Consider the following 21,480-nt stretch of genomic DNA (forward strand, 5'->3'; position numbering starts at 1 on the left):
TGTAGTTGGAGAGTGACAAGGTCTCCTCTCAGCCTCCTCCTCCACCAACATTTACTGCCTCCAGTGATTTCAAACAAACTTTGCGGTTTTGGCACTTTCTTCCTAAAAAGTCTCTCTCACAGTTATCAAACATGCAGTGATCAAACATGCAGTGCAGTCTTCTACCTTTCTTTTATAAGCATCCTTAGAGCTGGTCATTTGTCAGCATTGTGAGCAATGACTATTAAAAAGGTGCTCAAAGACATTGTCCAAGAAGGAAGGACATCAACAGACTTTCCCAGTGCCTTCACCTTGCAGAGCCTTTGACAAAGTGAGTGAAGAATGCTACCCCCTCATTCACATGGCAGTAAATAAACAGACAGGCAGCAGGAGAATGGAAGACAGGCACGATTTTACATCTTACCTTCTGCATGTTGGGTTTGATGCAGCGGACAAAGAAAGGATTGGAGGAACTCAGCGTCGCCATTAAAGAGTGCAGCGATTCCTAAAACACAGGCACAAAGAAGACAGCACTTCACAAGCCGACTTTATATCCAAGCACCATAGCTGGGCAGAAGCTCTTGCAGGTCAGCATCGCAGACCGTGTCTAACTGCAACACCTAGTGGCGTGCACCAGAAATTACTGCGCCCTGTAAGCTTTTGCTTCTGAACACATAGGATCAACACAGAAGTGGTCATTTCCTCCACTACCCTTCTGATGAAAAACTATCAACACCATTATATAGTAAAAAGAGATACAGAGATTGATAAGCAAACTGTGTATAAGGAAACACCAAACTGGAAAGCTGCTGTTTCAGGGATGTTTTGAATCATAGAATGGTAGGGTTGGAAGGGACCTTTAGAGATCATCTAATCCAACCCCCCCTGCAGAAGCAGGGTCACCTAGATCAGGTCACACAGGAACATGTCCAGGTGGATTTTGAAAACCTTCAGAGAAGGAGCCTCCACACCCTCCCTGGGCAGCCTGTGCCAGGGCTCCCTCACCTCAACAGTGAAATAGTTTTTCCTTATATTTAAGCGGAACTTTTTGTGTTCCAGCATCTTTCCATTACCCCTTGTCCTGTCACTAGATACAACAGAAAAAAAGGATGTCCCAACTCCTGACATCCACCATTTAGATATTTGTAAATATTAATGAGATCCCCCCTCAGTCTTCTCCAGACTAAACAGCCCCAGTTCCATCAGCCTTTCCTCATAAAGAAAAGTACCAGTCCCCTGATCATCTTGGTGGCCCTGTGCTGGACTCTCTCCAGCACTTCCCTGTCCCTCTTGAGCTGAGGAGCCCAGAACTGGACACAGGACTCCAGATGAGGCCTCACCAGGGCAGAGTAGAGAGGGAGAAGAACCTCCCTTGACCTGCTGGCCACACTCTTCTTGATGCATCCCAGGATGCCATTGGCCTTCTTGGCCATGAGAGCACATTGCTGGCTCATGGTTAGATTATTACCAACCAGGACTCCCAGGTCTCTCTCTGCAGAGCTGCTCTCCAGCAGGTCAATCCCCAGCCTGCTTAGGACTTAGGATCCATATTCCCAAATTGCTAAACTCAAGCAAATCAAAAGGAAGGATAATGGGTCCAAGGTGAAGCTGAAATAGCCACAAACCCAGATTTCCTCTTTTCATTTCAGCCACCCTAAACCCACTCATTTTTCATTTTCCCTGCCATCAACAGCATTTTGTGCAGAGGGAGTTCACTTCTCCTACGTGATCTCAGCATTCCTTAATAAAAGGACACACTGATAATAAATGGAAGTCAACAAGAGGGTAGGAAAACCAAATAATTAAAATTCTGGAAAAAAAAACCCCACTCACATTTGAATAGTGGGCATTGTTTTACCAATACTGGATTTTTAACTACCCAAATATAACAAAAACTGAGTAAAGGACAGAGTGGTAAAGCAAGGCTATGTTATTGAAAGATAGTGCTAAGAGCAATAAGCAGGCAGTTTCTCAGCTCATGGGACAGCTATTTGCACCTACAACATTCAGCTAAAAAAAACCCACAGAAGAACTTATGGTTTCTTCCTAGCTTTAGAACTCGGAATGATCCAAGATACATTAGATTATGAGTTGTCTGAACCTTGACCTGGAGATCAAAACCACAAAAATCCCCAAGTCCTTTTATGATGATGAGTTTAATTGCACATCTGCCCGTTCCTGCCCAAGCCATCGTTCTGTACCTTATTCCAACAGGCCTTGTTCTGCATCATTAAATATGATAAACCATTTTAAAGGAATGTCTGGCATCTACTTTGCAGAGATACAAATGATTGGTTAGAAGGGGAGCCCAGAAAGCTAGCAATGATAATGTTTCACCCCTCAAAGGTGGCATTGCATGCCAGGCCATGGAGAGAACACAGAGCAGGCTGTCAAGGAGGCAGAAAACTCACTTTTTGAAGGAGCAACACTATGTGTCCTGACATATGTTTTGGAATGACACTGACAATGGCAGTCTGTTACAACAAATTCTTGCTTTAATCTGTAAATCAAGATGGTTAAACATGAAGTGATAAAGGCAACAGGAAGAGTTGTGGCTGTGCACAGGAGCTGGTATGGAGCAAAGGGAGCCATTGAAGTGACTGGGACTAGAAACCAGCTCTTGGTTCCTTTGCCTTTGCTAGCTCAGGGACTAGGAGTCCAAGGCTGCAATCATTAAACAACCAAAAGATGCAAAGACAAATATTTTTGTGTAAAGACAAATATTTACAGCTTCAAAAAGTAAAGGCTTCACCTGTATCAAACCTGCATGAAGATTACATCACCTATGGACAGGTAAGCCAATTCTCTCAACACAGGCTTCTACTTACAGAGATTGGAAGAGTTGGTCAGGCTAAGCAAAAATGGTTTAATCTATCTTCACATTCATCTGTGGTACAGAGAGCCAGATTCTGCACAATGCTGCATGCCTCTAAGTCCCTGTCAGGTTATGAGCTGACCTGAAGTTCGCCCTGCTTTAAGCAATAGGCTGAGACAGATGGTATCTGACCTCAGCATGCACCTCCAGGCCTGCACTGGGCAGGCTGGCAAATGAAAAGAACAGCTAACCAAACTATCATGACAATAAAACCATGAAGACAAAGGTCTTATTTGCAGCTGATATGAGATGGGTTAATCCCTGGAAGGCTTTAAAAACATGGGAAAAAAACCCCCCACCTAATTCTCTATGGCATAACACAGGTCAACATTTTGTAAAGCAGCTCAGCTGGTTAGGGGTCAGTTACTGCAGCTTTAGATAAGAGGCAACAGTGCTTTGATTTCATGTTTTATCATGCTTTATGTTGTCCAGGAGCCCTAATGTAGAAGAGAAGGAGCTTTACATATGATCTACCTTACAAAGTGGATGCAAAAATGGGGTCTATTTTTACACAATAACATCTTAAAGGTCTACTTTGCACAGGTGCAAATGACCATGTGGAAACAGCACCTTCTGCTATCCCAGAGAGCTAGCAAATACCACCTCACCATGAGAAGTGGGTATTGCCTGAGATGGGTGATGGTAGCATAAAGCAAACATCAGTGTGTTTTAATAAAAGACATTGTGTATGCTCTCCCAGCACACACTCCTTGCCGTTCCATCCAACAGTTAGCAACAGCCTGTTAGGATAAAATCTGCCCTCAAGGGGCTGAGTCTGCTCACTTTTATTTTTTTTTAAAGAAAAGTGAATTAACAGTGCAAAATGTATATTAATTCAAATCAAATCAAAGACAACTAATCCAGACTTGCACTCATGCAATGCAGAAAAGGTTTCATGCCAGTCTTGTTCTTGCAAATAATTTCTAGACAGACTTTATGCTAGATTTCAATTTGGTGCCATTTTTGATGGGAGGGCTATAAAGCCTCATAAAAAAGGTGTTTAATAAAAACTCTTTCCAAACTTTCAGTTAAAAAGCAAGGCAAACACCTTAATGAGGTGTTTATTCAGTACTTCTTTTTCTTAGCATACAGGCACTGCTGTAAGGCTTTGTGCAATTCTGTGGTTGGTTTTAGATTAGAAAGAAGAGCCAGGATGAGAGAGATCAACTTCACAGATGAGCTTGAAAATAGGGACAAATAAGCAACTGGAAAGCAACAGGAGTTTTGTGTGGATAGTGTGATGGGAAGGTTAGTGTCTGCTTGAAGCCAGCTAGAATGGCCAGTTATTAATTAATAAGTCCAGTGTCACAGAAGAGACAGCACTGTTTTGATGCTGAAGTTCTGCCTGTTTTACTCTGCAGCTGTTCCTTACTGAACAGGGTTTATCTGTCACTGATTAGCTACAGAGCAGAGATGGCACATTAACTAACCTTGAACTGGAGACTGACTGTGGGTTTTCGATGCTTGCTTCCACATTTCAGAGTGTCTTGATTGTTGCGACTTGAAACGTGTTCAAACAGATCATAGATGAAATCGAGACTGAAATGGGAAAGACAAAGAACATCTCTAAAGTATTATCTTAACAGACTGTGAGGCTGAACACTATAGAATGCAAAGAAAGCACTGTCCCTTAAGAGAGCAGTTCCTCCATCCAAAGATGCTTATTGATTTTCTCCATAACCTTTAATGAACAATAGATTTTGCCTTTGTTGAATGCATACAGGGGAGAAAAACAAACAAACAAGCAAAACAAAACAAGGAGGATCTTTCTTCTCCACTCCCAACACAATCAGGGACATGAAAAGTGAGCCCTTGCTGATTTTACTCCACTCACTCAACCAAAACTCCAGGTGATTGTAATGAGAAATGTAGCTGAACAAAGACTAAAAACCAAGACTTCCAGCTTGTTTGGAGACATAACACAAAATAACCACCCACATGAGCCTCACTTCCAGATAACAGCTGTGTATGATGTTTTCTACCCTATCAGTTGAGTAGCTGCTTCTTGTCACTTCTACAAAAACACAGACCTTTTAACTTGAGCTCCAGAAAGATCTTGGTGAAAGAGCAAAACTAGGTTGAGCAGCTTGAACTCAATTATTACTTTTACTGGTATACTTCAATTGACAGATGTATCATGAAACTAGAACAAGCAACACAGAGAGGGAAATGCTCATGAACAGTTGCCCCTGCACAGAAGGGCTTAAGGGATTTACAAACAAGCAACTTGCACAGCAAAGCAAGATGACTGGAGAGGAAGGTGAGGGCAGCAGCTGAGACAGCAACACCCGGGCTCAGCTCCCTCTTCTGTCACCTCTCTGTGTGTCCTGAGTCTCAGCCATATGCCTATAAAAAGGTTCCAGGTCACAGGGTACCACTGTATGGATCCTGGGACCTTACAGAGTAGAATGATAGGAGACATGCAGGTAACAAAGACATCCAAGCCCAGACTCTCTGTAATATAAGTCATCATAGAAATTCTCTCTTTGAAGCAATTGCTATGTGGCAATTTGCACTGCAGTAGGTCCCTGACACTAAGCTTTCAGGCAAATTAGAGAATGACAGAAATACAAGCAAATCAAACTGTGTGTGAAATAAAAAACCCCATACATACATACATGCATGTTGCTTACTGAGGCACCCTGAAACACTGAAAAAACCATCACCAGCTTTCAGCAGCCTTACTCAGCACTGAGATGCAAGTGAGCCCTCTAACAACCCCCTGGACTGCACAGGGATGAGGTATTGCACAACATGGGAGAACCCAACTTTGTGAGAACTGATTGCACTCAGATCTGCTTACAGATACCTCTGATATTTCTTCTGTGCTCATTTCAACTCTGTCAAGGTCTGATGCTACACAACACCTAACATACTCAAACCCTACCAGAATCACATGATAAACCCCGTCGGAATTAGGTGATAAATCACTCCTTAACATCATATCCTCAACCAAAAATTGCAGAAACATACCTGCTTTCACGTAACAAGTTCAGGAGGTCATCTCTGAAAGTATCTCTGTTCTTCTCCAAGATCCCCCTCACATCATACTGGACCTAGCAGGAAACAGAGCTGATTCAAACAAGCCAAGAAGTCATGCATCTTTCACAAGAGTGGTACTGTAGAAAGTGCTAAGGGAACAGAGCACTTTAGTTAATTCTGAGCAGCCCCAGGGTAAAATTAAGCTAATGAAAACTCCACTTGGAATAATTTCAGCAAATAAAGAAAAGACAATTACCTCCCCAGCATAATGCTTCACTCCAAAGTTGTGAACAGCAACCCTTGGTTTTACATAAAAAGGATTATTCTAATTGGAGGAGAAAGAAAAGAGAAAAATCATGTTATTTTGGGGGGATGGTGTATCAGGGAGTAGAATTATAGAAAGGGTCACATTATCCTCAGACCTAAACAAACCATTGTCTTCCAGTGAACTCCCTGGAAGATTAGTGCTCCAAAAGCAAACAACCAACTTACAATGATAATAGGATTTGTTAGTCTGGGCTGCTTCAAATGCAGTAATAATGGATTTATGGTATCTAAAAAGGCATTATACTAAACCTGAACCCATCTGGCAGAACCATCTATTAAAGGCACTTGGAAAAGGAAGGCTTGGGCTTAAACTGGCAGTTACAAAGACTGGTGGATGCATTTGCATCCCAGAAATTATCAAAAAGAGTTATAGCATCACAAATAAAGGTAACGCTCATCTGGAGAGAGGAACAGCAACCTTCCAGTAAATGACACCAAGGTGAATACCTCATTAAATCAAAGGAAACTGAACATCTAAGCAATCTGAGTTGCTGCAGGTTGTCAGAACCCCAAGAGCAGAATTTGGCTTATTCACCAATACAGAAGCCTTTAACTGGACAGCAACAAGGATATGTTCTGCCAGGCAACTGACTGACGCTTGGCAGGAAGTGACATGGATTGCCACAAAGTAGGATCATGTCCCAAAAAGCCTCTACAACTATGCACCCCTATATATGAACCATGAATTTCTACAGAATCAAAGAGACCCTTCCTAATTTGCACAGAAAACATGAGCCAAACATCACATACAGCATGCTGGGTATTCAGCTTCTCCAGCAAGGTGGAGTCAGTAGCTTGAGGAAAATGGCTCTCTTCGTTGATGAGTGCCAGCAGCCCGAGTTTCTAGAATAGCAAGAAGAGGCAGATGATGAATTAGTGCACAGATGGACACAGATGTTGTCCTCAGTTTGAAAAAAAATCACAAAGTCCTTGAGGTTGTTGTGTGTGTAGAGGCACAAAACCACCTGTGCCTGACTAAAACCCAAGTCTTGCAGAGGACTACAATCCTATTTTTTGGCAACACTCCTTTTGAAACATACGTATGCTGCATAGGTAAAATAAAGAAAAAGAAGCTACTGGAAGAAACAACAGCTTCCTCCTGACACAGGTAGTTTTTAGGTACATACAGAATAGATCCCCAGTCTCCGTGATCTCTGATTATCAGGAATGCTTTAAATAAGAGAGGTTGCATAAACAGTCTTTCAAACATTGCCTGCATAGTTGTTGAACCAATACAAACTTTTAGCATCCACGGTGCCCAGGGGCACAGCAGAAGATATACAGTTTAACTACATGCTGCATGAAACAAAACCTTCCTTTGCTTTACATCTGTCATTTCCTTAGATGTTCCCTACTTGTCATAGTACAAGAAGTGGTAAACAAAGCAAGCTATCCTGCAGTTAAACAATGTGTCCAGTAAGCTTCAGTTTGATACAGCCTGACAAACGTGGTTCTGGAGTTGCACATTTTAACAAGCAGCTTCCCATCGGCTCAGAGCAGCTCCTGCCGGGACACAGCATCCTGACTACAGTCACCTCCTGGCAGCTGGATCCTCTACCTGCTGCCATCAGGTTCTGTGGTGGTCTAAGCTCAGGCAGCCACACGCCCCACTACAGGGCTCAACTCAGGCAGGCTGCCTGTACTGCTGGCAGGATGGAACATAGATGAAACAATACATGACTTGGGCTTTGTCAGCCAGACAGAGCCTGGATTTCTATGTGGTGAACTCAGCCCTTATCTGCCCCTTACCACTCATTTTCCTATCACTAACTCTACAGAAGCTTCTACATGCACCTTTAGTACAAATCAGAACACAGTATTATGGATGAAGCCACTGTTCACAGGCAACAAATGAAGAATACTCACATCCCACTAAAAGCTATTATGGGAGCAAAACACTGTCATTCCTTCTGCCCCTTCTTTCTAGTCTTTTAAATCATCTCCAAATATTGCTTTTGTATGCAACTGTACATTGCTAAAAATTACTACAAGGAAAGACTCGTATATTGACCTTACAATATAATCTAGAATATACCCATGCATGAAAATGATCTGACTAAAAGGCCACAACCTAAACAGAGCCATCATCCTTTTTCACTTCTTTGTGTTGGCAAGTGTTTTAAAGTCATATTACCTCACAGGACAAAAACTAGAAACAGGTATCAAATTATTACCTTTTCAATAAGATCCAGACACTCTCCATTGTCTGTCCAGTCAATATCCTCCCAAACTAGTCCTTCCCTAAGGAAAATAAGAAGGGCCTTTTTATTGACAGCTCTAAATTACTTTAAGCACAGAAGCAGGTGGACCTGAGAGACTCATCTTGCAAATTACAGCAAAATCACCTTGCTTTTAAAAAAGTTACAGTGCCAGATAAAGATTTTCAAAGGGAGCTAAGGTAGCTGAGAACCCTGATTTCATGTCAATACTGGTATTTGCAAAACTTTTTCCAGTTTCATCTGCATCTCTTACCTGCTGTATTCCAGTTGCTCCAAGGAAAAGATGTGCTTGTTGAAATACTCCTGAAGTTTTTCATTTGCATAGTTAATATTGAACTGCTCAAAACGGTTTACCTGAAGAGACAAGAGATTTTCACTCCCAAGTATTTTACATTGCAAAGAAGCAACTGGTTTAAGTCATAACTGGTTTAATAATGCTATTTGAAGATGACAAAGATATGTAGAACAATGAAACTGAAATATCAGACAATCCATCGCAAGAAACTTTTGAAACCTACCTCAAAGTTTTCAAATCCAAATATGTCCAGAATTCCAATGGACTTGAAGTCTTCTTTGCTTCTGATTCTGCTGTTAATTTTCTTAATGACCCAAGCAAAACACTGAGAATAAAGTGCCATAGCCATAGAATCTCTGCTGTCTATTGCCTGAATTAAAGAAGGAACACGTAAAGCATCAACTACTCATGTAACTGAGAACTTCCCAGCCTCTGCTGGTCAGTGCCCACTGCACAGTGTAAGCAAGGGATGATGGAAGAAGCTTTGCATTCCTATGTACCTTGATGGCAATTGTATCAGCAGATACAAAGCATCATGATTTGAGCAAGTATAAGTTGTAACAGCTGCACTCCCACCTGGCTTTAAACTTTTAAACTTAAGGTGTGGAGAAAGAAGAGAAGGGTAGGAAACACTAATTTACCCTCTACTAGAAGTAAGCATCATTATACATGTACCTATTTCTAACCATCTTATTGAAAACAAAACTATTTTTGCTGAAAGGTTTCAAAACCACTCAGCTGATACAAATGTCCATAAGGAAATGTATCAGTCTGTATGATTAGTATTTGAAAAAAAAACATGGTAAGCAATCAGACTTAATAAGAATAACAAAAGTGACAGGCCCTGGCCAGAATACAAGGATCAGATCTATGGACATTTCTAGAAGTCCAATTATGCCCTTCCCAAAAAAAAACCACATAACATTTTTGGTAGCAACTCAGATGTGTGAGCTAAGCTTCTGTTCCTGAGCAATCAATGATTTCCCTGGACTTGAAGACAGACCCATATATCTAAACCATGTCAAAACTGAGATGTCTTTACCTGTTGTATACTAAGAGGTGTTAAGATTTCTTCTCCCCTGAGTATCATTGACCTCTGTGTCAATGCTTCAGTTAGCTGTGTGGGGTCCAGCCCCAGTAGTTCAGCAGATCTACCCAGAGCTGGCAAAAGAAAACAGACAAGGATAAACATCTCCTTAAAGGTATAAGGTTATGAAACAAATCTGCAGCATCATTATTATTACCACCATTAAGATGCTTCTAAAACGATGGGGATTAGAGATAAAAACACAACTAGAAACTCTAGAGTATGTGTTTGCTGCTCATGAAAAGGCACAGTACCATAAATATGCACAACTGAAGGAATGTAGCCGTAGAAATTCATCCCTGGTAAGTCAGAAATATTTATTTTGCTCTTAATGCTAACATGCCAATGAATCAAACAATCCACTGCTTACGCTAACATATTTTTCCAGATGCAAACAGTAATTCACCCCCAGTCCACAGGAATGAGTTTCAGCTTTCCTCAGGATGATGATAAAGAAAACCAATGAAGGTTCTTTCCTTACACACATATTTCAGTTTCCAGTTTTGCTGTAATGTGCTACACAAAGCAGTAAATGATGCTATTCTTCATTGCCATATTTGAACAAGCACTTAAAATGCTTGCAAGCCCAGTCTTTAGACATACCAGCATGTATTTTCATATTTGTAACTGCAGCAAGAAAAGTTCCAATAAGAGATACCTTCAGTAGAGATCTCAGTTAAGGAATGTGCTCGAGCACTTATATTGTTATCAACTCAAGAACATTTCATAGAAGGAATTAGATTAAAATGGAATGTCACTATTATTGATGGAATAAATATCTGCCCAAGGTCTTTCTTAATCAAGACCTAGTATCCAGTGGAAAAGTTATTTGCCTTACCTGTCAAAACCCCTTGAAATAATATTTTGATCAACATTTAGTGATGCTGAAAAGCAGTGAGATCCTCTCACTGTCTCTCCTTACTGTGGTAAGGTACACTAGCAGCAACAAATACAGCTTTCACAACCTCAAGAAACGTTTCTATTTGGATGTACAGCCTTCTCACCTGTTTTAAAGGACACCTGTGCCCCACCAGCAGTGATGAACTCAACGTTTCCTAGATGCAAAATGCCAGCCAACAGCCTCAAAACTTCTCTCACCTCCTCCTTGCTGAACTGCATCACTTCCATTGCAGTCTGGAATGACATGTGAGCTGCTTCAACAACACACACACTGACTCAGGAATGAGGACACGGACAGACCCACCAACTGTGCTGTCAGACCTTCAAAAAGCAAGTCAGGGCTGACAGAGGGCTAGCAGGAGTTAATTCCTTTGGTTTCATCACAAATTGAATACACCTTGTAAGACATGACAGGGACATCTTGGAACATGCAAGTATCACTTTGGTTTTATGAAATCTCCTTTTGAAGCTGCAAGGATGCTGTAATTTCAAATTCTTCATTAAAGTAGTACAAATGTCAGAATGTTCTACTGAGTTGTGCATCAGATGCAATTTCACTAATTTCCTTTATTAGCTGATAACCTCCTCTGTGCTTTTTCCAAAATTTGACAATTAGCCTTGTAGGTAACAAGGCATGGAGGGAGAAACACAACAACACGTAAGATTTGTTCATTTATTGTCTCAGCCACAGAGAATTCAGAGGAGGCCTTCTGCAACATATTCTGGGCAAGCCATGAAGCCCAAACACTTAGGAGTGTGGTCTGACATCTTACAGCAAAACTGAGCAAGAAAAAGAGACATACATAAAATGTGTTGAATTGATGAATAACCAATATGGCAATGATCAAGGCTCAAGTACATACATGAGAACAGCAACTTTCTATCTGAAGAAACACTAAACCAAAAGGAGGAACATACTCTTTCCTCTGACATAGAAGGATAAGTAATTGTATGCCTCTCAACATTAGTAGAATTTCCCAAATGTGGATCTAATATGAGCCTGTCTGAGACTAGGTCACAGTTTTACACCTTTACAGTTACTTATCATGTTATGGTCACTGCGGGTGTCTGACAGATGACACACGACACACTTTATTTTTCATAAGTCATCACTTACAAATGGAAAAGCCTCAGACTCATCCCATAAAAGCAGAGAAGAGATAATAGTTGAAGGTTTATTTTGTATGGAAGATCTTTCACAACAGAGCTCTAAGAAAGGTGGCAGCACTAGGAGTTCATCCGCATGCTCACCATGCAGTTTCCCTCTGTCTCCTACAAAAAAGTTTCACTTGAGTAACGTTTCTGGGACTTATATCTCAATAAAAATAGGCAAGGGAGATCACTATAATATGAAAAGGCAGGTGAGGGCAAACTGCAGGCCTTCTGCCCACCACCAACCCTGGGAATGCAGCCTGACAGCCTCAGCCCCTGCTATGAGCCTGCCCGCACTGTGGGCAGCACGCAAAGCATCACGTGCTCACCTGATTTCATACTCTGCCTACCCTGGGATCATTAGCACAAATTAAATGTCACCTTAATCAATTTAAGCATGGGACTATAATATAGATAAGTTACTAACTTTTCCAACACCACCTTCCACCAGACTGGATGAGTGGGTTTTTTCACACTACAAATAACTGCTGCATCCAGTACACATTAATTTGTCAGTTTGGCAAAGTGATGAATGTAGCTAAGCAAAAACAGTTTGGTGAAGCAAATTAGTAACCATAATCATTAAGAATAATAAACAATAAAACAATAAAGGCAAATATTTTCTCTGAATTTTAAAAGCTAACACATACCGCCCTGATGACATGGTAAGCAATTAGCAATTATCCTAATAGTCAGTATAGACTAATTGCTCTAGCTAATTGGTGTGGGTATAAGCCATAAAGTCGTCCAAAGACTCCACACCAGGACCTGGTTTTTAATCACTGTTTGTGTTTTCTTCAGTTCTATTGTGTAAGTTAACTCCACACAACTGAATTTGCCAGCTGTAACTTATAGAGTCAGAGAAGCCCAGGTGCTTTGCTCTCCATGTGCTGCTCTGTGGACTTAACCTAGCAGATGCTATGTGACCTAGGAAAAGCTTTAGGATGGAAAAACAGTTGAAGCAGACACAACTGTACACAAGGAAGGGCAAAGGCATGTAAGATATTCCTTACTGTCTTCACAACTGATATTCTCCTCATTCCAAAATCACAGCACACTTTAAAATGGTAAGAGTAAAAATCAAGTATTGGAAGGAAAGTAAAGACAAGTGACAGCAAAGTGTTATGAGAAAATTGAAGTGCCCTAAAAGATTAGTGCCTCAACGAGAAAGCTGCATTTGCAGGTAAGCACAAGAAGGCTTTGTCCCTTGCCCCAAGCTCTTGCACCTCCAGCACTTCCAAAGCATAAAGAACTAGGGAAACAACTCACAATGACTTCCTTGAAAGAATCTTTGTCACTGATTGTCTTATCCGCTATACATCCAGATTGATTCAGGTAGTGGTAGTTCTCTGGTACAGATAAGTAAAAAGCATCTAATGTGGAGAGAAAAGAGGACAAGTAAATAAAAAAAGGAAAAAAACTCCCTAACAAAAGCACTCCACAAGTTACTATGTCAGAGTTAAATATTTCACAGTTCCTTTGCTCAGAAATTACAATGATGCACAAGCCAAACTTTTAATATCAAATCAGAGATGGGGTTTTATTTGCTGGATTTTGCTCTATTGAGCTCCACAATGGAGTTTACTTTTTAGCATGCAAAGCCAGCAGGCCCAAGGGGAGATGCTGAGGCAGTTTTAGGCAATTTTGCACATACACAAATGTTGTTTCTTTTGTTTGGTGGATTTATTCGTTAAGAAAGAGGATTAGAGGAACCAGAATTATTTCTCTTTGTTGCTGTGGAGTTATTTAATACCAGCAAAAATATTCAGCTTGAACAGAATGAGGCATGTTTGTCCCCAAGTAATTTTCCCAGGGTCACAGCAGAAACCGGGAGAAAAAATTACCAGCAGCTCAGTGACATTCTTCAACTGAGCAGGTTGCTTTATCAAGTTGAACTCAAATTCACACTCACTGAATCCCGGCTGAATAAATAACCTGCTTCTCTGCTTGGGTTAGCAGGTTTCTGGAGCTAAATTCTCCACTGCTGTCACCATGGCTGACTGCTAGCAGAGAGCCACTACAGTTGTGTGACTTGTGCTTTGCCACTCACCTTTCTCCCTCTCTTCTATCCCTGCCAGCAGAGCATAGAATATATGATAATTTCTTTCCCCGGGGTTTTGTCTTACTACACGGTTCTGTCAAAGTAAAAAACAGTTTCCATTTAGGCAATTATTTTTAAGGAGAGTTTTTTTATCCACAGTTTCAATGAAAACATTAAACAAAATTAACTGAGTAAAAGCAAAAAAACCTTACTTTTTCCAATAAATCTGTAGCCAGTGAGAAAAACTTCAGTCAAGGAACAAAGTAAAAAGTAGTTAATGCACAAGTTATCTATAATCTTCCTTCATTTAAGACAATAGGAGGAGCATCATGGTCTTTTCTTACAATACACCTTAAGAAGATGACTGAAGCCACAACAGCAAGAACATTGCAGCAGTTCTAATACCAATGTATTCCCACACTTCCTTCTCCTCCAGCACATCGAAACTGGACATGTCACGTTCTGGATTTTAAACAGCATCTACTTTCCTTTACTTTTTCTTTTCCCTAAAGCTTTGGAAAGTTTTAAGAAGGAAATTTGTCCCACTACAAAAGCACCTTGTGTTCAAAACACTCAGTAGGGTCCCCTCACATTCCTCATTCCCACAGCTCTGGTGCTGTGGTGGAGCTGCCTCACGCTTCAGTACTGCCAATACCCACCCAAGCTCCCACTGCAGAAATCCAGCAGCTTTGCTCTTTCAAGAACTGTTCCAAAAAATTAAGAGTCTTTGGACACAATAAATGAGGGAAATAGCTAAAAGCAGAAGTTATCCACAGGAACTCAGGCTGGTTTAGCTCACTATGTAGGAGCACGCTAGCAGTAGTAACGTAAAATTCTGGGCCTCCAAGAGTATGTACACACCACACACAAACACATGCAGAGTTTGGTGTTACTGCTTCCCTTTCTCTCCTACATCACCTCAATTTAATTGCCTATGTTTCAGGATGGAGTGAAAAGACACCCAGGGGAAAGCCACTTCTCAGCCTTCTACAGAGGAGGTGTGTGGGAGCTGCCCACAAACAGGGGTAAAAACCCCAAAATCACCAAATGAGGATACAATCTATAATTCTTCCTCCCTGAATGTTTCCTTTCTGACAGATGTTCAGCTGAATAAACTTCCCAAAGCGACTTGAGTTGTTGTTGTAAACAGTCTTTGCATTGCCAAAAGCTTCCATAATTGGGCTGTGAAAATACAGAAGACAGACAAGAGCGTTAACGTGTGACCAGCATGCCAACAGCTTCACAGGGGACTGGCGAAAGGAACAGCATGCTGAAAAGCTCCCTTCTGACACCCTCCTCAGCCACAGACTCCACCCCCAGTCTTATCCTCAATTTATGAACAGGCATCCCAATTTTCTATCAAAAGATGCAAGTATTCAAGCAACAGGAAGATTAGTTGTACTGAACAACCCTGCAGCTGCGGGAACTGCTGGGGAGATGGGCACAATACTCATTGCAGTACTCAAGTTAGAGAAATAAGGCATTACTAGACAAAGGTTGGGAGAACAGTCCTTGTCCTGAGGCAATTAAAAATAATAATTCCATCAAAATACAGCGTGTAGAACAGAAATGAAGCATGATAAACAAAAGTAACAGCATTTCAATTTATCTTTGTTTTAAAATAGTTTAGAACCATGTGTTATTTCACTTGAATCCTTTTTTTTTGCTTGTGTAGCAGGTGTCCAATTTATCTGATGCATTTACTCGTCAGCCTTATCAGTTCCCCTCATCCTCTCTTTCCTCAGCATGATTTTAACAGTTGCACATTTTATCCTCAAGTTGCTGTACCTTGTTCTACCTTATCCTCTGGCTGTACAAACCAATGGTTTCTCCTTCCCATCACCCATTTCTCTCCCTCCAATTATCTGAATTTAGCCTTAAACAAAAATGAAAGCCACAACTAAAGCATCCTCCATTTCAAAACTATGCAATTTCACTCCATTAAGAAGTACTCACAGCTCTCTAGAGCAGCCAGGTCAATTTGTTCAACAAAAGATTTCCCCAGTCAATATCCATTTGATTGTTCATTCAGTAAATGCACCTGTATCTCTGATTACTTTGCAATCTCTCTTATTTCAATGACAAGGCTCCTGTGTTCTAGAAAAAAAATACCTGTGTATTAAGAGATCTAGTACCTGCTTTCAAGAATAGCTTGCTCCACACAGGATGTCTTCTCTCTGCAGGACAGCTCCAGCGAGTGTTGGCTCATTGCAGACAAGAACTTGAGAATCAACTTAGTGCTTTCTGTCTTACCAGCACCGCTTTCGCCACTGAAAAAGAAGGAGAAGGAAAGTGTCTGCACAATTCCAGCTGCCAGGTAAAAAACCCTCCAAGCTCAAAATTACTGGAGGCCAGGAAGACTGGGGCAATGAGAAGTGATCCTTAGACAGCAGCAGAATGCACCCTTAAGTTTGCTGAAAATGCCCCAAAATGCACATTGTCTTTAGCCTTCATACCAGTGCTCAGACTGCATTTCAAGGCATCAATTGAGTACACAACAATCATGAGGCAACTAAGAGGTCTCTGAACACAAGCTGTCCAACAATCCTCATCAGCATGGAAAAACAAAGTTAGCACAGTGGTCACAGAGAAAGTCTATAATGTGAATTTAACTGAGAGAGCTTGGGTTATGCTACAGCTGAGGAGATGTTATGTTGTTGCTGTGAGAAGGATGTTAAAGACACCTAAGCATAATATAAAGCCTACTAGTAGAATTAATTGTGATATTCTCAGTGAGCTATGTTTCATTAAAGATACTTTCTATCCATACAAATAAACCAGTTTCATATGAGTTCAAAATATGCAATTTTCACCTCTCACCACCATCAGAGATGTAAAATGTCTCATCCTCACCCATGGCAGAGCAAAGCTGTTTGATAATGCTAAACTGACATCTGAAAAACTAGCTGCTAAAAAGCAATCCCACTGACACAAACAGAAAGCAACACACTTGATTTCTCTTCAAGAAAAACAGTCTAAAAAGGGAAGGTATAACACTATCATTTCCCTTCAGTTATGTAGCTCTAGCATTAAAAAAGCAGAGTGAGCCATTAAGAAGCGTAGCTTGTGGTTAAAGTTTGTCTAGCGTGCTTACTTTTCATCCAAAGTCATAGCTTTATATCCTGAGCTGCTGCTTAATTCCTAGTTTTCCTAATTAAGCTGTGCCTAATTCCAGTTTACTCCCAATGAAAGGAGGTACTCTTTGGGCTTGTGGTACTCTTTTCATTGTAGCAAGTAGGATTTCTGTCACTGACTTTGACGCAGCACAAGTGGGCATGTGGAGCAAGCTTAGTTCACTGACTGCCTCTTGTTGTGTCATTGCTGCATGGTGACCCTGGAGATTTCAGGTTACAGCAATGGATAACGATGCTTTCTAGTCAAAAGCAAAGAAGAAAAATACAGCCTGAGGAAGGAGCATGGTTCTTGTGTTTAGTTTTGTGTGGTCGGTAGCTCTAGGGAAGCGATCATCATGTCATACTCAGCACTGGTGAGGCCACACCTTGAATACTGTGTGCAGTGTTAGGGTTCTTCACTCCAAAGGGAACACTGAGGTGCTGGAGTGTGTCCAGAGACAGGCAATGAAGTTGGTGAAGGGTCTGGAGCACAAGTCTGATGAGGAGCAGCTGAGGAAACTGAGGGTGTTCAGTTTGGAGGAGGCTGAGGGGAGACATGATCACTCTACAACTCCCTGTCAGTTTCTTCTACATAGTAGCAAGAGACAGAACGAAAAGAAATGGCCTCATGTTGTGCCAAGGGAGATTTAGATTGGATATTAGGAAAAAAATATTTACCAAAAGGGTTGTCAAGCATTGGAAGAGGCTGCCCTGGGAAGTGGTTGAGTCACCACCCCTGGAGATATTTAAAAGATGTGTAAGTGTGGTGCTTAGGGACATGGTTTAGTGGTGGATGTGGCAGCACTAGGTTAACAGTTGGACCTGGTGATCTTAAGGGTATTTTCCAACCTCAATCACTCAATGCTTCTATGACTGTGCACTGAGTGGACGGGTTCCTGGAGCCCTCTGGCCTAACAGTAAGATCTCATCCCAACACGGTGCTGCTGGGCTTGGGACCCATTATTTTATGTGCATGAAGCTGGCTTGATCAGATTGCCTTTTCCTTTGCAAAAGACAGTTATGATTAATGAGATCCAAATCAAGAGCAAGCGTGTTAAATGTTCAAGTTGTTTATTCAACCCTACAGTACACACACTAATATTAGGTTAAGTGGGATCAATCTGTCAGGGTCCTCAGAAAGCCTATGCCTACAAGAAGTTGCCAAGGTCAGTAAAAGGGTGATTTTTGTTTTAGTACACAACCAGCCTTTCCAGCAACCTTTCCACCTCATGACTTTAAGTGCCCAGCTCATTCCATGTTAATACATTTAGTACTGTGAATTTATTAAGTGTGACAGCAACCCATATGGGAGATCTTTAGACTTTCTCCGTGACTTGTTCCATTCAGGGCACCTTGGTAAGGGCACAGCAGCCTGTACTCCAGACTAGTGTGGTGAGAAAAAGGGGTTACAGAGAGAGACTTCTCATTCTGAAGGACATAACGTGAGGCAGTATCAACACTAAATCACTGCCCTGCTGGCTTTAGAACCCCAAAGACTGAGACACAGACAAAATAAGCCTTTTCAGCAAATACAGTTCTTCGATGCATACATGAATTTTGGTGTGTCAGTCTCATAAGAATGTCTTCCCATCACAAGTCTGGGTCTCATCCAAGGAGTACTTTGGTTCATATCAATTTTCAAGCTGAACTACAAAAATGTCAGACGATAAAAGAGAGAACAAACTGGTGTCAGACTGAGATTTCCCACTCACAGCACTGACTTGGATGTAATTCAGAGTGACTGTTGCAGCTCCTTTGACTGCTCTACACTTCTTTTCAAATGCTTTAAAGTGGATTAACTGCTACTGTATCTGAGAGAAGAGCATGTGTTTGCTTGTGTACCAACTAGATCACCTTAAACAGAGCAGCAACCAAAACCAAAACCCCAACAACACTTAAGATGTTTTCCTGTTCTTAACAATAAAGGGGTGGAGGTCTGAACTTGTGAACATCATATCTTCCTTATATCAGGACAAGCTGTTGGGTTATTCCTTGAGTAAGATAGACTCCCTTCATGCTCCTGATGAGGCATCCAGCTGAGAAATCAGATGTTAATATATATTTTTATTGTGTCTGTTGTGTCAAGTGTAACTGTGCTGGACTTTTTCTTCCCTTCCCTTCTTTTTTTTCCCCTGTTTTAAATGAACCAAGCCTCTGCAGTAAGGTTCATATCAACACAAAACTGAGCATTCATCAAAGCAGACAATCTTGTCTATATGAAAACTCCAGCTCAATATCTAGATAAGCAATTTTCATCCTGGGAGTGCAAAAATACCATTTCCCAACTGTGTAAATATTCTGATGCACAAGTTGTGAACAGCCTCTTCGGTGTGCCATTGGGTTGAGATTTCAGGTTGCTAAGTCATTTTTAAGCAGCACTATCATGAATTAAAACAAGCTTGTGTAACATAGACAGAGAGCTGAGCATCTTCAGATGATTCCATTTAAAATTCTCTCTTCTGTGTTTCCCTCCTTTTCACTTCTGGTCTGGGTTGTTACACCAGGAACACGGGCTTGCATATTCATTCGGGTTCTTGTCTTAACCCTCTTTCCTTATCCTGCCCAGCATTTCAAAAAAGCAGCAGCTTTTCCACAGGTTTTTGAACCCCATGCCTCCAAACCAAAGCTGAGCTAATTCTGGGTGCCAGCAGAGGGCACTACAAGTCCAGAGGATCGTAAGAAAACAGCCAGTACAGTGCTTCACGTTGTAATTTGCCACTGAGTTTTTATATCCCAAATCAGGAGTGGGTGAAACTGCCCATCAGAATGTGATGCCCACGTGAACAATGCATTCATTTGAACTGGATGTAACTGTTTATTGTGTTCTCATGAGGCAATACAATTTTCCTTTCTGTCACCTCTTACATTAACCACCAAAACAGACTATTTGCTGGAATTCAGACACTGCAGGGTTCCACTTGACCATTTTTTTTCCAAATGCCAGGAGTTACCAAGAAAGTCTGACGGTGACTTGTGGCAACATCTAATTCTAAGCCAGTAAAAGATGAATGAAAGACCAGGACGCTGAGGCTGATGAGCACACTACTGATGCCTCAAACTAGGTGTATAATCACAGGGGCTTTCCTAGACCATATGAGGGCCACTGAAAAAAATGTCCATTGATTTTTTAAAAGTCCTCCTCTGAGTCTTTCACAGCTAAAGTAGACCATACTATTTTAGGAAAATAGATTTGACTTTTTTAAAAGCTAATGCAAAACTTCTCCATATTACAGCTTAGCTGTACCGAGGCACACGGTTTACCAAGCAGGGGCTGCAGGAGACTGCACTGGAATATCAGAGACTTCTGCTTATGTCCTTTTTAGGACACAACCTGCTTTTCTTTTGGCAGCCTATAGGGAATTAGAATGAAAGGTGAAACACTTGGGCCAGTACAGAATAGCAAAAATACCAACAGCCACCAGAAATTATTTCAGTCCCCGAAATTGGGGTGCATGGGCTGTTCACAGGTAACCACCTAACAGCACAACATGAAATCACGACTCCAGGCTATTCTCACATGACAAAGATGTCTCTCAATTTCATTTTTTCTTGCAGTGCATCTCAGCTTTATATGTATATGTACATATGTGGATTTAGCTTTCTATACACAGCACTATGTATTAAATAATAAAAAGGAGAAATAAAATCATAGAATCATTTCAGCTAGGAAAGACCTTTAAGATCACTGAGTCCAACCACCCGCCTCACACTGCCAAACCCACCACTAAACCATGTCCCTCAGCACCTCAGCTACATGGCTTTTAAGTACTTGCAAGGATGAAGACTCCACCACCTTCCTGGGAGCCTGTGACAAACCACCATCTCAACTTCCAATCTAAACTTCCCCGGTACAACTTGAGGCCATTTACTTGTCCTGTCACTGGTTCCTTGGGAGAAGAGACTAACTCTCATCTTACTACCACCTTTTTTCTTCTCTTCTCCAGGTTAAGTGTGTGGCCTGTTCATGGCCTCTAGTGATTTAAAAGAAACTACAGCTGGAAAAAGCTGAGAACCACTCTCAGCCATCTCCATCTTTGTGCTACAGCAAGGCAGAATCTGTCTACAGGCAAGGGCAGGTGGGGACTGTGACCTGAGAGCTTGAAGAAAATTGGCATCATATCTAGCTGCATTGTATCTCATCCATATTTCTAGCAACAGTTTGAGTGCCAAACTACATACCCCAAATGCAGGAAGCCTTGCAAACTGGCCTGTAAGTTTAAATGCCTGTAGAAACTGCACTCTGCCTCATCCCCTCTCTGCCTCACTGTCTGTCCCAAGCCACGGTCCCACAGCTGTCACAAGGCTCCTGTGGAGGTCAGGAGAGAGTCGAAATTGTATCACCTCAGGTAGCAAACAAGCTTAATTCCAAAAACATTGTAAAGGCCAGAGAGGAGAGGGAGGGATAACACAAGGTCTCTCATCCCCTAGAACATCACTCCTCTCTTGCAGCCCGACAGCTGGTGCCACGCTGCCATCACCACCGAACTGCTCCTCTCAACCCAAGGCTTCG

General features: G+C 41.5%; 1 protein-coding gene across 1 annotated transcript in view; it reads right to left on the minus strand.

Moving 5' to 3' along the window:
* MYO10 (myosin X) overlaps nucleotides 1-21,480 on the minus strand; it is a 158,860-nt gene that overhangs the window by 56,134 nt on the left and 81,246 nt on the right. Inside the window, exons 5-19 of the mRNA XM_061994767.1 lie at nucleotides 15,993-16,127; nucleotides 14,915-15,039; nucleotides 14,070-14,083; nucleotides 13,867-13,951; nucleotides 13,086-13,189; nucleotides 10,769-10,898; nucleotides 9,720-9,838; nucleotides 8,901-9,047; nucleotides 8,636-8,736; nucleotides 8,338-8,404; nucleotides 6,914-7,006; nucleotides 6,093-6,161; nucleotides 5,828-5,910; nucleotides 4,285-4,393; nucleotides 404-484 (exon numbers count right to left, since the gene is read on the minus strand). Of these exons, the coding sequence (XP_061850751.1) occupies nucleotides 404-484; nucleotides 4,285-4,393; nucleotides 5,828-5,910; nucleotides 6,093-6,161; nucleotides 6,914-7,006; nucleotides 8,338-8,404; nucleotides 8,636-8,736; nucleotides 8,901-9,047; nucleotides 9,720-9,838; nucleotides 10,769-10,898; nucleotides 13,086-13,189; nucleotides 13,867-13,951; nucleotides 14,070-14,083; nucleotides 14,915-15,039; nucleotides 15,993-16,127 (1,462 nt within the window). The remainder of the gene's footprint in view (nucleotides 1-403; nucleotides 485-4,284; nucleotides 4,394-5,827; nucleotides 5,911-6,092; nucleotides 6,162-6,913; nucleotides 7,007-8,337; nucleotides 8,405-8,635; nucleotides 8,737-8,900; nucleotides 9,048-9,719; nucleotides 9,839-10,768; nucleotides 10,899-13,085; nucleotides 13,190-13,866; nucleotides 13,952-14,069; nucleotides 14,084-14,914; nucleotides 15,040-15,992; nucleotides 16,128-21,480) is intronic.

The sequence above is a fragment of the Colius striatus genome, chromosome 4 (genome assembly GCF_028858725.1).
Source record: "Colius striatus isolate bColStr4 chromosome 4, bColStr4.1.hap1, whole genome shotgun sequence".
NCBI lineage: Eukaryota > Metazoa > Chordata > Aves > Coliiformes > Coliidae > Colius > Colius striatus.